At 47.8% G+C, this 12,520-nt stretch overlaps 4 protein-coding genes across 4 annotated transcripts; 2 read left to right on the top strand and 2 right to left on the bottom strand.

Moving 5' to 3' along the window:
* Positions 1-1,807: 1,807 nt before the first annotated feature.
* N7520_011244 (uncharacterized protein) lies at positions 1,808-3,187 on the top strand (the record flags this gene model as incomplete). The annotated part of the gene is made up of 1 exon (XM_057145177.1): positions 1,808-3,187. The coding sequence occupies one exon, from the start codon at positions 1,808-1,810 to the stop codon at positions 3,185-3,187; it is 1,380 nt and encodes a 459-aa protein (XP_056990931.1).
* Positions 3,188-4,514: 1,327 nt separating this feature from the next.
* On the top strand, positions 4,515-4,989 carry N7520_011243 (RidA family protein; the record flags this gene model as incomplete). The annotated part of the gene is made up of 2 exons (XM_057145176.1): positions 4,515-4,626; positions 4,694-4,989. The coding sequence occupies 2 exons, from the start codon at positions 4,515-4,517 to the stop codon at positions 4,987-4,989; spliced, it is 408 nt and encodes a 135-aa protein (XP_056990930.1).
* A 199-nt stretch (positions 4,990-5,188) lies between these two features.
* On the bottom strand, positions 5,189-8,521 carry N7520_011242 (DNA ligase (ATP) DNL4; the record flags this gene model as incomplete). The annotated part of the gene is made up of 7 exons (XM_057145175.1): positions 5,189-5,208; positions 5,275-5,719; positions 5,777-5,882; positions 5,936-6,068; positions 6,117-6,248; positions 6,300-8,410; positions 8,460-8,521. The coding sequence occupies 7 exons, from the start codon at positions 8,519-8,521 to the stop codon at positions 5,189-5,191; spliced, it is 3,009 nt and encodes a 1,002-aa protein (XP_056990929.1).
* Positions 8,522-8,760: 239 nt separating this feature from the next.
* On the bottom strand, positions 8,761-12,173 carry N7520_011241 (uncharacterized protein; the record flags this gene model as incomplete). Its single annotated transcript, XM_057145174.1, has 4 exons — positions 8,761-9,921; positions 9,978-10,238; positions 10,296-11,865; positions 11,923-12,173. 4 exons carry the CDS (start codon positions 12,171-12,173, stop codon positions 8,761-8,763), a joined length of 3,243 nt encoding a protein of 1,080 aa, XP_056990928.1.
* Between the last annotated feature and the right edge of the window lie 347 nt (positions 12,174-12,520).

Raw genomic sequence — 12,520 nt, 5'->3', positions numbered from 1 at the left:
TTGCACAGCAGCCTGATGTCAGATTACGAGCGCTGTCCAAGCTGGTCAGTTCAGTCGAGCCAGGAGGATCGGCGTTGATGGGGAAGTCAGTGGGCCCGGCCTTACAGAATCGTTTTTTCCACAATGTACGGAGTATACAGGGTGCTCAAGCAATTCCGGTTGAATGTTTGACCCCGCGGTACGACCCACTACAGAAGCGGGGGATGATGGGGAAGTTGGAAAATGAATGTGATCCCCGGGTTCCCCAGAGATAGAAAATGGGTAATTTGAGACGTGTCTGACTTGATTGGACACCTGTAGGGTCGTGGGAGGTTTATCGCTGGCTTCTGGATGGCTCATCATATTCACAGAACGATAAGCAGCATCGGTGATATGATCACGTGATCATGGGCTTTCCGAGTTGCCCCTTTGGTCAAGATGAGTCATTCCATCTGAGTAATCAGGTATTTCTATTTCTGGAGACGGCTGTGTTGTTTTGATTACAATAACACAATATTTGAGATAATGTAGTAACATAGATGAGAGATAAAGACCGAAAGGTTCAACGATACATGATCTATCCCAACATTATGGCAAGGCAACACTCCGAGTTACCGCGTTGACCGCCAGGTCAATCCAAAAAAGCAAAGAAAATAAACAAATAATCCAACAGCCCAACATAAGATACCCATCAAAACAAAAATCCCATTAGGCATACACCGCATTTGTCTCGCTTAGGCTCCACTGAACACGCCTCTCTCTTAACGGATTTGAGTGCCTGCAGCCACCCGAATGTGTATCGGCGACCGCCGGACTGGATCACATAAGCAATAATCTAGAATTTCATCTGCGCACGGAGTGAATGCATTCCAAGTCCACAGTTTCAGGACAATTAAAATTAACTAAAATAGTCTTAATTTTCTTAAGATCTTAATCGTGTTTAGATTTTTCTAGAAAAAATCCCTCAGGAACTAAACCGAAACTGGCAGGTGCGCCCCCTTTATCTCCTATACCGCCATCTTTTTCGTTTGCGGATTTCCGACGAAAACAAATCGATGGCTGAGAACGGCATCTCCATCCATTTTATGCAGGCACACACTAAAGCCAACCTTAAAACCCGTCCACCGATCCCGAACAAGTTCTCTATCAGTTGAATAAATTTCAGCCTAACTGATAAAATTAGATTACAAGGATCGCCATGTCTACTTGAGTACCCCGTACTCAGATTAAGTAGATTTTCGTCCCCCATACGGAGTAGATAAGGACCGGATCCTCAGGGCTTCGATGGGTCCGGACGAACATTCCACTGTAATGAAAAATACACCGATAACAATACCGGAACCCCGGCAGGTTAAGATCCTCTACCACCAATGAAATATTCGTAGAAAAAACCATTTAAATGCCAATGGATGGGTCAAGCCCCCACTTCGCTTGACTAAAAGGATCCATTTCTTACAATTGTCACACGCGTAACTGCCCAATACACTATCATTTGCTCCAAACCCTTTTCCTTATCTTTCCTTTCCCCATTCTCTATCACTTTAAACTTCTTCTATCCCCATCTTTCTGACTCCCATATTCCTCTTTATAACCTTACTCACCCATCCCCAACTACAGCCTTAATACCTTATTGGCTAGTCTTTCTTCCCCCTTGCTACTGTGCGAAGTGAGATATAGTCATCATTTTACTCTATGTATCTCGCCCAGTCACTCGACCAAAGTGCATCGTCAGGCCAATACGTCTTTGGAAACATTTTCACTGGCATGACCATTTAAGATGATGGTCCCTAGAGCATTTCTCTTTACTGCAGCGCCGCCTCAAAAGAAAATGTCTTTCGGAGGAACGGAAGAGTCGGACTACGTGCCGTATCTGTCCGGCTCTCAACCCCCATATGATGTGAAAGCCCGTTCGACCAGCACTACACCCGTGGGCATCCCATCAAAACGGACCTCGCGCACTCCGGTGCGTCGGGAAGTCCACCCCCGCACCCCATCCAAAACCTCTGCGTCCTCTCGTCGATCCTCTTCCTCTTCCTCCAATGACCGCCAGATCCCCACATCATTCGCTTCAATGCTAGATGCAACAGCGATTCCTGTGCCTCGACGAACTTGGTCTACCCGAAGACCTCGGAAGCTTCCCCGAGGCAACAATGTGGAGGAATTCAGCCGGTTGATGCAGGAAGGGCTCAAGTCGAAAGAAGACTATTTGACAAGTGGAGTTGGCTATTCTCCCTTGGACATCTTGTTGAGCCCCCCAGACAATGATAAATACCTTGGCAATGAATCGGAATCCGAACCTGCCTTCTCAGCCCGATCAATCTCGAGCGACTCCATGCCATCCCTTGTTCACGACCTCGCATCGCCATCCAGTATCTCTCAGCCACCTACTCCTGGTGGCCAAAAGAGTCCCTCCGAAAGGCGACAGCTACGATATACCCCGGCAGAGGACTGCGCTTTTGATCACCCGCTCCTGGAAGCCGACATTGAGGAAGGCGAGATTATAGATTTTGACACCTTCAAGAAGCCAGCAGAAGACGTCATACCCAGGAAACAGTCTGCCTCTCGATCCTTTCCTCGTCTGAGGTCTTCGTTCAAATCGAATCTTACGGCATCATTACGCGCCATCAAATCTGCTGCGCAATCCGTCTCTTCCTTGACAACGCCCTCAGTTCAACCCGAAGACTTTCTCACTCGATCACTCTTCGCCATTGCGCCTGAGCTGACGGATGATCGCCGTCCTCCACCGATGCAAAATCCCCCCTCCCCGGAATTGCGACGGTACTTAAATCCAACTCCTATCTCCCCCGCCGAAATGTGTGTCTATCACGACCACCCACACGACTCTCCCGAGTTGACTCAGACTTGTGTGTCAATTCAAATGCAAACATATCGTCGCTCTCGTAGCCGCGGTCACCGGCGCAATCATTTCCATGTGGTTTCTAAACAGAAACGCGACCAGTACTACACATACGATCCGGAAGTCCCGCCCATGTCCCGCCAGCGCGAGAACCGCGAAAATAGCGATTTCCTTCGCATGGTCGTCCTGGAGATGAACATGCGACGCAGCGGCAAACTCCGGGAAGACATTCCTACTCGGGCTCGCATCTGGTTACCCCCTCGCAAGAACAACGCATACCGCGTGGCTGGAGACTACGACGACTGCGATGATAACAACATCCCATCCCGCTGGGTGGGTGTTTCGGCCTAAGGCCACCACGATGTATCTGACCAGCGCAGAGCGCCGTCATTTCATCCGTACATATATTTCTCAATTTCTTTCACATCATACAGCGTGGCGTTGGACGGATTCAAGTGTCCTGGCTGACACGTCTCTTTTTTTTTTTGTGACATACCCCTTCGATCGATCATAAATATCCTAGCTTTCTCACTTTCATTGCCTAAACCCAAGGAACTGCATGAGACAAATCAACTCTATTTTAAACATGACATTCCTATTCGTCGCTCTTCTGTTACATACCTTTACTGTAATACTGTCGTAAAGCACAAACTCAGTCTAGTCGAATTAATCTCCGTATCGTGATATCATGGCGGCGGGATGATATCATCACCTCCTGTCAGCCTTTGTCTCCGCATGAGTCCATCATCCCACCTGGTCACGGGGTGCCTTTGTTTCTTTTCCAAGTCCGGGGTTGAATGGCATGGTATTCCAAGGTTTAACGGCAATTTCTTCTTACACTAAATTATCTTGGTCGGCTATTTTTGCATTAATTGTACAGTCACTCAGTTCTACATAGACTTGTACACACTAGTGACGTAAAAACCACGCCACCTCTGTCGCAAAGACCCGCCCCAATTTATCGACTAGCTGGTTTATGTGACGCCTTTCATACTAAGCTGATAAATCTAGTACTTCTGTACGGAGTAGAGTCATTGTGGAATCTTCCATGTGTCTATGACGAATACCCAAGAGCTCAAACTTGATACACGGTTCGCTCATGGAATTACCACGAGTACAGCCAGTCGGTCTAGACCAATGTCGGGAGATTCCATGGTTTACCCTAGCTCTATTAATGAGAAATCCAAATCAGCAGTACGGTCATTGGCCCTAGAGAGGTTTACCATCTATTTTGGTGAAACATCGTGAACATTGGCAGAAATAGAATCCTTTTTGCATTTTTATGTAATCTTATGGTTTCTAGGCAAGTCAATATGGATAATGTATTGGGAGTACAGTGTTCTCCAATCCTCCAATAATCAGTTGAGCCAGGAACATATCGCCAAAACAGATCGTGTTCAAAGTGGAACTTTCCAAGGTTGGAAGTCGATGGAATTGCGCGACATCTAGTAAATCTGAACATCCAGGATATCCAAGGCAGATCGTGTATGTACTTGCACCTTGAGCTATCAAGGTGCCAGGATGCCTGCACGTCGCAACTTGCAAAGTTCGGGTTATCGCCCCACTAGGACACAGCGGAATGCATATTCCGACACATACCCAAAGTTCAAATGTTACAAGTATCGTGAAAATAGTATTTCCCTCTTAAATAAATTAAAAGCAACATTTGAAAATCGCAATGTCTCATCTTCAGTATTTCTCCTACAAAGGCGTTGGCGAGAAGAACCGCCAAAAGTTCAGATATAGCCAAGCAGTGCGAATCGGCGACCGGATTGAGTGCGCAGGCCAAGGTGAGCCACATGGACCTTTAAGCCAAAGATAATAGCGGCATGAACAGCTAATCTTTTGTCGTTGCAGGTGGCTGGAACCGTGAAACAGGCGAATTCTATAAGGAAATCAATGCGCAGATCGACCAGGCATTCGCAAATGTCGAACATAACCTCCAAGACGCCGGTGGGGAGGGTTGGAATCAGGTGTTTCGTGTCAATTCTTACCATGTGCCTATCAATGATGAGGCATTAGCTGCTATGGTGCGCAATTTTGAGAAATACATGCCTGGCCATCAACCTATTTGGACTTGCGTTGGAGTTCCTCGTCTAGGAGAGGATGATATGCGTGTGGAAATTGAAGTGGTGGCCCATGTACCTAATTGAGATCTCCATCTTAGGACCTCTACGCCCGGTCTACGCATTGAAAATTCCAGGTTAATTCGGTCAGGTAAATCGATCTCCCATTTCACTGCCTCTTCCGCGTAAAGTCCTTGCACTTCAAGACGTCCCAGCTCTCTAGCTCCTCACAAAGAGTCTTTCTCATAAAAATACCTCCCACCCCTGACAGGACACCTAGACATGTTTATCGATGAACACCGAACCCTATGTGATAGATATATTAGAGCCAAATGCGTGGTAAAAAGAAAACATTTGACAGGTATAGCTTACTTTCTTCATCCAGAAGGGTTTCATTCTTCCAACTCTCTTCTACCCAAGCCATGCTGACAAGATATGGTAAAGTTTTGCTTGGTCTTGCAGCCAGAGACTCTCGCAGAGATTTTATCTCTTCCAAAGACAACGTCTCTGGGTTGACAATGACATGGGTAACATTGGGGCTTTCGAGTGAGGTAGCAGTATTTGCTCCTCCGAAAAGTGCGGTATTTCGTGCTAGTTGCAGACAAGTGTCATTGAGTGTGATAATGTGGCTTGCTTGATTGTCCTTGGGTGCCTTATCATTTTCAAAGAAAAGAAATGTAAATCGGCGGAAGAGCCATCCGCAAGGTGCCGTGTATCCAGAATCAATTTTATCCTGGATAATGTTCTCTATTCTGTTGGATGTGCGAGACTCAAGAGTGCGGTCACTTTGATCATCATTTGTCATGTTCATCAAAATCTGCTTACGAGATTAGCATTCTCATTGATTCTGGGAATAGACGAGGGTAAGATGGACCTCTCTGAGTTCGTCGACATTTGTATCCCGAGCATAGCTGTCCGAGAACCGATCGACATTGATTTTGATTTCGTCATCTCGGTCTTCCATGATGAAGAACATATGTCTAGAAGAGCTGGTCAGTTTCTGTACATTTGCTTGTATATTGATTGAAGATACCTAGGTTCGAATGGAAGCAAAAGGTCTGGCAGTCCTACATCCTTCTCGCTCTGCTGAACACAATCCAGCAGCCAGGATGGTTTGACAAGGTTGATATTTCCATGCTTTTGTAGCGATGCCACTTTCACTGTCCCTGATAAAAGTTAGCAAAAGTTGGAGCTCCTCTTTGCATTGAACTTACTTCGCTCAGCGATGCATATTGTGTCTGGCACAGCAGTATTGGTTTGGAATACCTTGCCGCCATTAGCTTTGACCAGTTGCTCCAACTCGCTTTTGGACTTTTTCGTCGGAATGCTGGCATCTGTCATGATAACTGGGTAGGTGTAAGCAGCCAAAAAAGAAAAACGGTATTCCCAGTACTCACAGAAATTCAGCTTATCGAAGATACGGCCTGATGGTCCCGCATATTGCACATCGTCCTTGTCATCATAACCTGCAATGTTCAAAGGTTTTTTTGTTGCTCTCTTGACCCGCTTCTGCTTCCGAGATCTGTCCACTTCGAACTCCTTCTCGCGATGCTCCTTCTCCACATTCGACTTGAGGTCCAAAAATTCTTGAACAGACAGCGATGTCTTCCAATTCTTGTCCTTGCGCAAATTCTTGAAGCGGGGGAAGCGGAGGGTCAATCCCATACGAAACTCATCACTCACTGCTACAGACGACGCCTTCACGCATAATACGACTGAGTCAGACGGTCTGATCCACATGTCTGGTCTTTCATGTTGAGCAGGTCCACCGCCCAATTCTATGAACTGACTTGGCGGCTTCTTCGAATCCCATTTCTTCCATTTGCCGTCCGTGTGGTGACGAACTTCTCGATAGTCGGCGGCCGTGAACCCACCCCCAACCTTGCAGAAAGACCAGAACTTTTCGGGATTTGAGCCCTGGGATGAATTGTTGTCGTCGACGCGTAGACCACAGAGGAAACTAGCAAGGTTTCCTCCGCGATGGCCCTTTCCGTAGTAGCCTCCTATAACTACTACGTCAAGGGACTCGCCGAATTCAGTCATGTATTCTGGCTTGACTTTCATCCAGTCATCGTGGCGTTGATTCAGACGGTACTGAGCTCGTGGATTCTTCAAGACGAGGCCTTCTGAGGCTTGGGCGACAACTTTGCGCAAGCAAGTTTCGATTTCTGCAGCTGTGGTAGCTTCTTCATAAGGAAGGATCTCGAATCGGCGATGGACAGGCTTGATTGATTTCTGTAATGCAGTTCGACGATCCCGGAGAGTGTATTTGGTCAAATCACGCCCATTGAGATGCAGTATATCGAACACCCGGAACAAAGGCCGTGGGCCATTCGAAAAGGGGTTGCGCTGCTCCGCCAAAGCTGCTGTCTTAAGCGTTCCGAATGGAATCATAGCATCTTGCTCGGGGTCCCAGGTGATCATCTCACCATCCAAGATCAGGCTTTGCACACCATCTACAAAAGCATCCTTTAGATGTCTTGTCAGCGCTCCATTTTCGTCATAGATCCCATTGCCGTAGAGATAGGTATATTCTTTGGCTTTGCGGGACCAGAAGGCAAATCTGCGACCTCCTTGGACCGATTCATCGGCAGCCATATGAAGTTGCAATCTTTCACCATCCATCTTTTCCTCGATCCAGAATACAGGATCTTCCTCCGTCGGGCGCATCCGCAAAATCATCTTATCGAACGATTGCATCTGAAATTGGGCCAATTGGGGCTGGAAGCACTGCATGAGTCCAATCCCGCGATCCTCTGCCTCAAGCCGGATATTGGGATCATGTAGCTCCCAGCAAACACGTCGAAGGCTGCTAGAAATACTGTACAGGCTCTCGGCGTCCGGGTGCCAGACATTAAAGAAAGTGCGCTCGGTAGCACCGACCTTCATCTGGCGAAGGATAATACGAATGAGCCATGTAAGCTCGTCCGGGTTCATACGCCGATAGAATTCAGCCAGTATGTGCGCTTGTTCGTCATCTTTGGAGGCTGCAGACAACTTATCAAGCTTCTCGTTCACTTCCTCGATGGTCATGTCACCTGGATCCGTTCGCATAGGCCGCTTGGACAGAACATCATGGCATCTCCCAGCAAAGTCACCGGCCATCCGGGTCGCAGCACTGTAACCGGGTAGTTTCCAATTGAGTAAGTTGTAGCCATCTTCAGATTCTTTGTTAATCTTCATGATCTTGACAAGCATCTTGCCAATAACTTTCTCCTTGATCCCGTACATCGGGCGGTCCCTGTCTTTGTCAGGCAATATCAGCCGGAAGGCGGGGTATATGTCGTCGCCCACTTCTTTGCGCCATCGTGAAATAAAACGGGCGATGACATCGTGCCGGAGCTCGTATGGATTCAGATTTCCTTTGCCTGTGTTAGGCCCGGCCTTCCTCCGAGCTAAAGTTGATGTCACTGGCTTCTTTTTGATTTGACTGAGGGTATCGAAAAGTTCCGTGTACAGCTCATGGAATGGAAGTGTTGGAGCATGGTTATGCGGGCGGTTTGGATATCTATTCTGAGGTCAGTGGTGATATGGCGAGGAAGCCTTGTGATTTTTACTTCTCATCCAGATCCTCATCTAAATTTGAAGCGGGATCAGGCATAAGCTCGTCGGAATCCATGGTGAGACGAGCTTGAAAGAGGCAAAGTGTGAGTTTCCCCAGATATTTTTAGCTCAAGCGCTAGGCAACGATAGTGATAAGATAAGCCCCATGTGACATCACCCAGGTACAAGAACTATAGAACCTTGACTTTTTCAACGAAACAATCCATTCACATTCATTTACTTAAAACTAATGTACATTTAATGGGGTATATTTTTGGGAAAGACAACAAGAGTGTAAAAGTGAAAATAAAAACCTCAGCGGGTCTCCACACCGGTATTGAGGTTCTGCTCCCTATCTGGGTTCTGTGCCACCAGATCAGCCAGGCGGCCTAGAATTGCAATGAATCTCTTAGAGACACCCCATGCTGTCAAACTAGAAAGCGTCTCACATCCAATCCGAAGAACTCGCTCTGGGCCCTCGGGCGCACATATGTCTCCTACGCCTGTGATATTGCCTCTCATCGAGTGACCCTCTCGCACAAAAAGCTGGACCAACTCATCATCGCACGGACGATCTAGATGAATAAAACTCGGTTCCTGTGAGGGAACTCGAGAGCCCTGAGAATTAGGACTGGAGTCCTTGGGTGCATGAGGGTGACAGGACCCGTACGCCCATAGTGTCAACACGGCGACAAACACGGCTGCTGGCTCATGAAATGCATTCGTGGAGTATCGTCGAACGTGCCAAATAGTCACTCCGGCGTGAACTATTGATAAACGAGCTTTGTACTGGTCGTGACGTATCCAACGCCATATATATTGCCACTCGATGGCATGGGTTCGCCTACTCCATCGTAACTTGTTGGAAGCCAGAGAAGTAGCGAGCGAGCGTATCTCTCGAAATGGTGCTAGTAAGACAAGGCGTGCTGCATGAAGATGAAGGACTGTTGGATGCTCTAGCCCAGCGGCTTTGGCGATAGTACTGTTAGCAGTCCAGTGGAGAATATCAAGGCAATCACAGGCACTGTTGCGCCATTTGGAATAGGATGGAATTCCTGGAAGCCAGACCGAGCCTATCGGAATAGCAGTCTCACGAGACTGTTTTCTGGCAGTCGGGTTCCAGAATGAGAGAGGTCGGCGGAAATAATCTCCCACTTCCCACATGCGGTGATACAGGGCGTGTATAAGAAGAATATGACTAAATTCTCCAATCCCAGACACCAGCCTCTTTTCAATGTAAAGTATGTGCACAGCATCATACAAAGATTCGTTGACTGTGTAGGGCAAGGTCCGTGACGAATCTTGGGAGTAATTTGGTGAATGGAAGTCACTGGCGGGGTTTTCCCAAAGCTGTTTCCACGTCTCGGCGGAGTTAGCGTGCCATAACTTCTCGTGCGCGGGTAATGGAGCTTGTCCATCATCAAGAGATAGGAGTGGGCGGTCATCAAAGTAATAAGCAATTGTACAATCCAGAAGCTTCATGGGGATGTCAGTAAATCTCCAGCCGATGCGGCCAAATGGTGGATGCATACCCAGATACAGTAACCGGTTCGTCTTCGAACTTCATCTTGAATCCAGTTCGTCCATATAAAATCATCTGAAGATCCATGCATAATTCCTGGCTTTGCCATCGCCAGTAAATTCTCGCGGTTCATGAGAGTCACAAGATCTTTGAAAGAGCTTAATGCGGATGCTTTCGCTCGCTCGCTTCCACTGTGGATAAGGCCAATGCAGTTGAGCAAAATGACTTGAATCAGATCAAGGGAGTCCTGTCCAGGTCGGAATCTTTCTTTCTGCGTAAATATCATTGTAAGTCAATCGTCGGGGAGGAATAAGTAATGTGATCTTACCTCAACGTGAAGAGCGCGCCGAATTAGCTCATGGAAGGCAGTTGTATGTTGATCTGCTGGGGGGGTGCTTGAATTGTGGCAGCCAATTGCCACAAGGGCTACGGTCAAGAGCCAATAGCATTGATTAGGGTTGAAAGAAGAAAGGTGTATCATAGGATATACTGCTTGGAATGAATCAAAGTAGCAGACAAGGTACCGACTGCAATCCTCTGCAGACGGAAAATTATCAGACTCGAACATTTCGAAAAAGGGATTCTCGTTACGGCACAGCAGCACGAAATTGCGGTATATCTCGTTATAGGTTGTGGATTCGATCGGTCGAACAGAGTATATCATTTCATCTGAAAAATTTTCCATGCTGACTTCGTGTGTACCAGGGAAGTCAAATCGACGTGAATGGGGTTCATAAAGAGACTCGTGAGTAGAATTCGCGTCGGTCGATGAAATCGACCAGTGTGCTTGTCTCTTTCTGTATTTTGGAAGCCGGGCACCACCACCATCGACGTAATAATCTGCCGAACGTTTCGTTGAGTCAACAGATTCAGAATGAGGAGATGCTTCACTAGGAACGCGGGAATGCCGGCGTCGTGGACTCCCTCTGTCAGTGCCCAGGGAAATGTGTCCTGATGGCGTTTGTGAGATGTTTTCTAGGATCGAGGCACTAATCTGATCCGCATGAATGACTGGTGGTTGCCATGCCAAACGAGCAATATAGTTGTCTGGAAAAGCCGGTTGAGAGAATTGCGAAGGGGCCCTAGAGGATTGGCCCTGGTCACTTACCGTAGGTCCGGCGAAGAGTTCGTTAGGAAGCCAGTTGATTGTAGATAGCATGGATTGATCGAAAAACGACGGATCAAAATCCAGACCCATCTCCGAGTTGCCTCCCGTCATGTTTATATCGATATCGACCTCTGGATTTGGCAGGCCCGGTTGAAGGTTCCTTATTTCAGGGCCGAGACCAGCTGACGTCTCCACGGAAAAAATCTTGGGCAGATTGGGATTTGCATTTCCAATATGTTCTGCATGAGGATAGGCTGACATCGGCAAAGATTCTGTAGACGATGTAGGGTTAGAAGGCGGTAAAAATAAACGGGGGTCAGGAGGCCCCGAGGTCGAGCCTCTTCCATCTGGTGGTGTACTGTCTGCAAGGGCGCTCATTGGGTCTTGAAATGTGTCGATCGAGGGTTTTGGCGATGGTTGCGGGTCATTCAAGCCATTCACCGAGAATTGAGCGAGTTGATAGGGCGTTGCATGTTCCTGAACAGATGACTTGTTTCTCTGGGCTCGAGAGCGCATAGGGGACTGAGGATCTGGATCGTGAGTTCCTGATCCAGACGGTCCGCGTGTTCCATTTCTGGCTCTTGCTTTTGAACGTCTTTCGGTTGGGTACTGGCACTCGAGTGTCCGGACTTCACACCTTCCACATGGTATACCACCACTGCATCGCACTCTGGCCGTCGCACAACTGAAGCATGCGCGAAAAGTCTTGACAGTAATCCGATGTGTACGATCCTTCCCACCGTCGGTTCCTGGGTTATGGTGGCTGATCTCGTGGCGGTGGAGGGTATCTCTGTATATCATAAGTCCACTATTTTCTCCTCCCATATAGTATGGTGTGACCACCTACGTCCTAGAGAAGTGCCGACCGCATTGAGCACATTCGAATGGCTTTTCCTTGGTATGACTTCGCAAATGGCGCTTCAAATGTTCTGGTCGGCGGAATGTACTGCTGCAAACCGAACATTGTACCTGCCCTGAGTTCGGCATGGGATGTTCAACTTGTTCCCCACTTGATGCATGCGCATCGCCCACATCCACATCCACATCCACATCTGTGTCCATAGTCTCATCCGGGGTCGCATTGTCGTCCGACAGCATGGCGCCTGCAGTACGTGTGAGGATGCAGCTCCAGGGTAGTTCATATCATACTGCAGGAAACCCTAGGATCATGCCAGATCCCGAAATGAGGGGGAAACCGGGGCAACATCTAAATTGTTCCATATGCGGAGAAGCGGAGAAAGCCTTACGCGATTGGCCTTGGCTTTTAAACGAGCTTCGGTTAATTTCGATCCTGGGGTTAATTAGCTTGGCTTGATGATCAGCGGACCGTTACTCAGGAACAGGGACACCATTCCCCTGAAGAAATGCATATGTTGCGAGTATTCCATGAGTTTCATGTGTATAGTGTATGGAGATCACTGTCACACGGAGGACTCCGTAGTCTC

The sequence above is a fragment of the Penicillium odoratum genome, assembly GCF_028828045.1.
Source record: "Penicillium odoratum strain IBT 22623 chromosome Unknown utg000008l_segment0_segment0, whole genome shotgun sequence".
NCBI lineage: Eukaryota > Fungi > Ascomycota > Eurotiomycetes > Eurotiales > Aspergillaceae > Penicillium > Penicillium odoratum.
The sequence above is the reverse complement of the archived record's forward strand: the minus strand, read 5'-3'. Positions and strand labels throughout refer to the sequence as shown.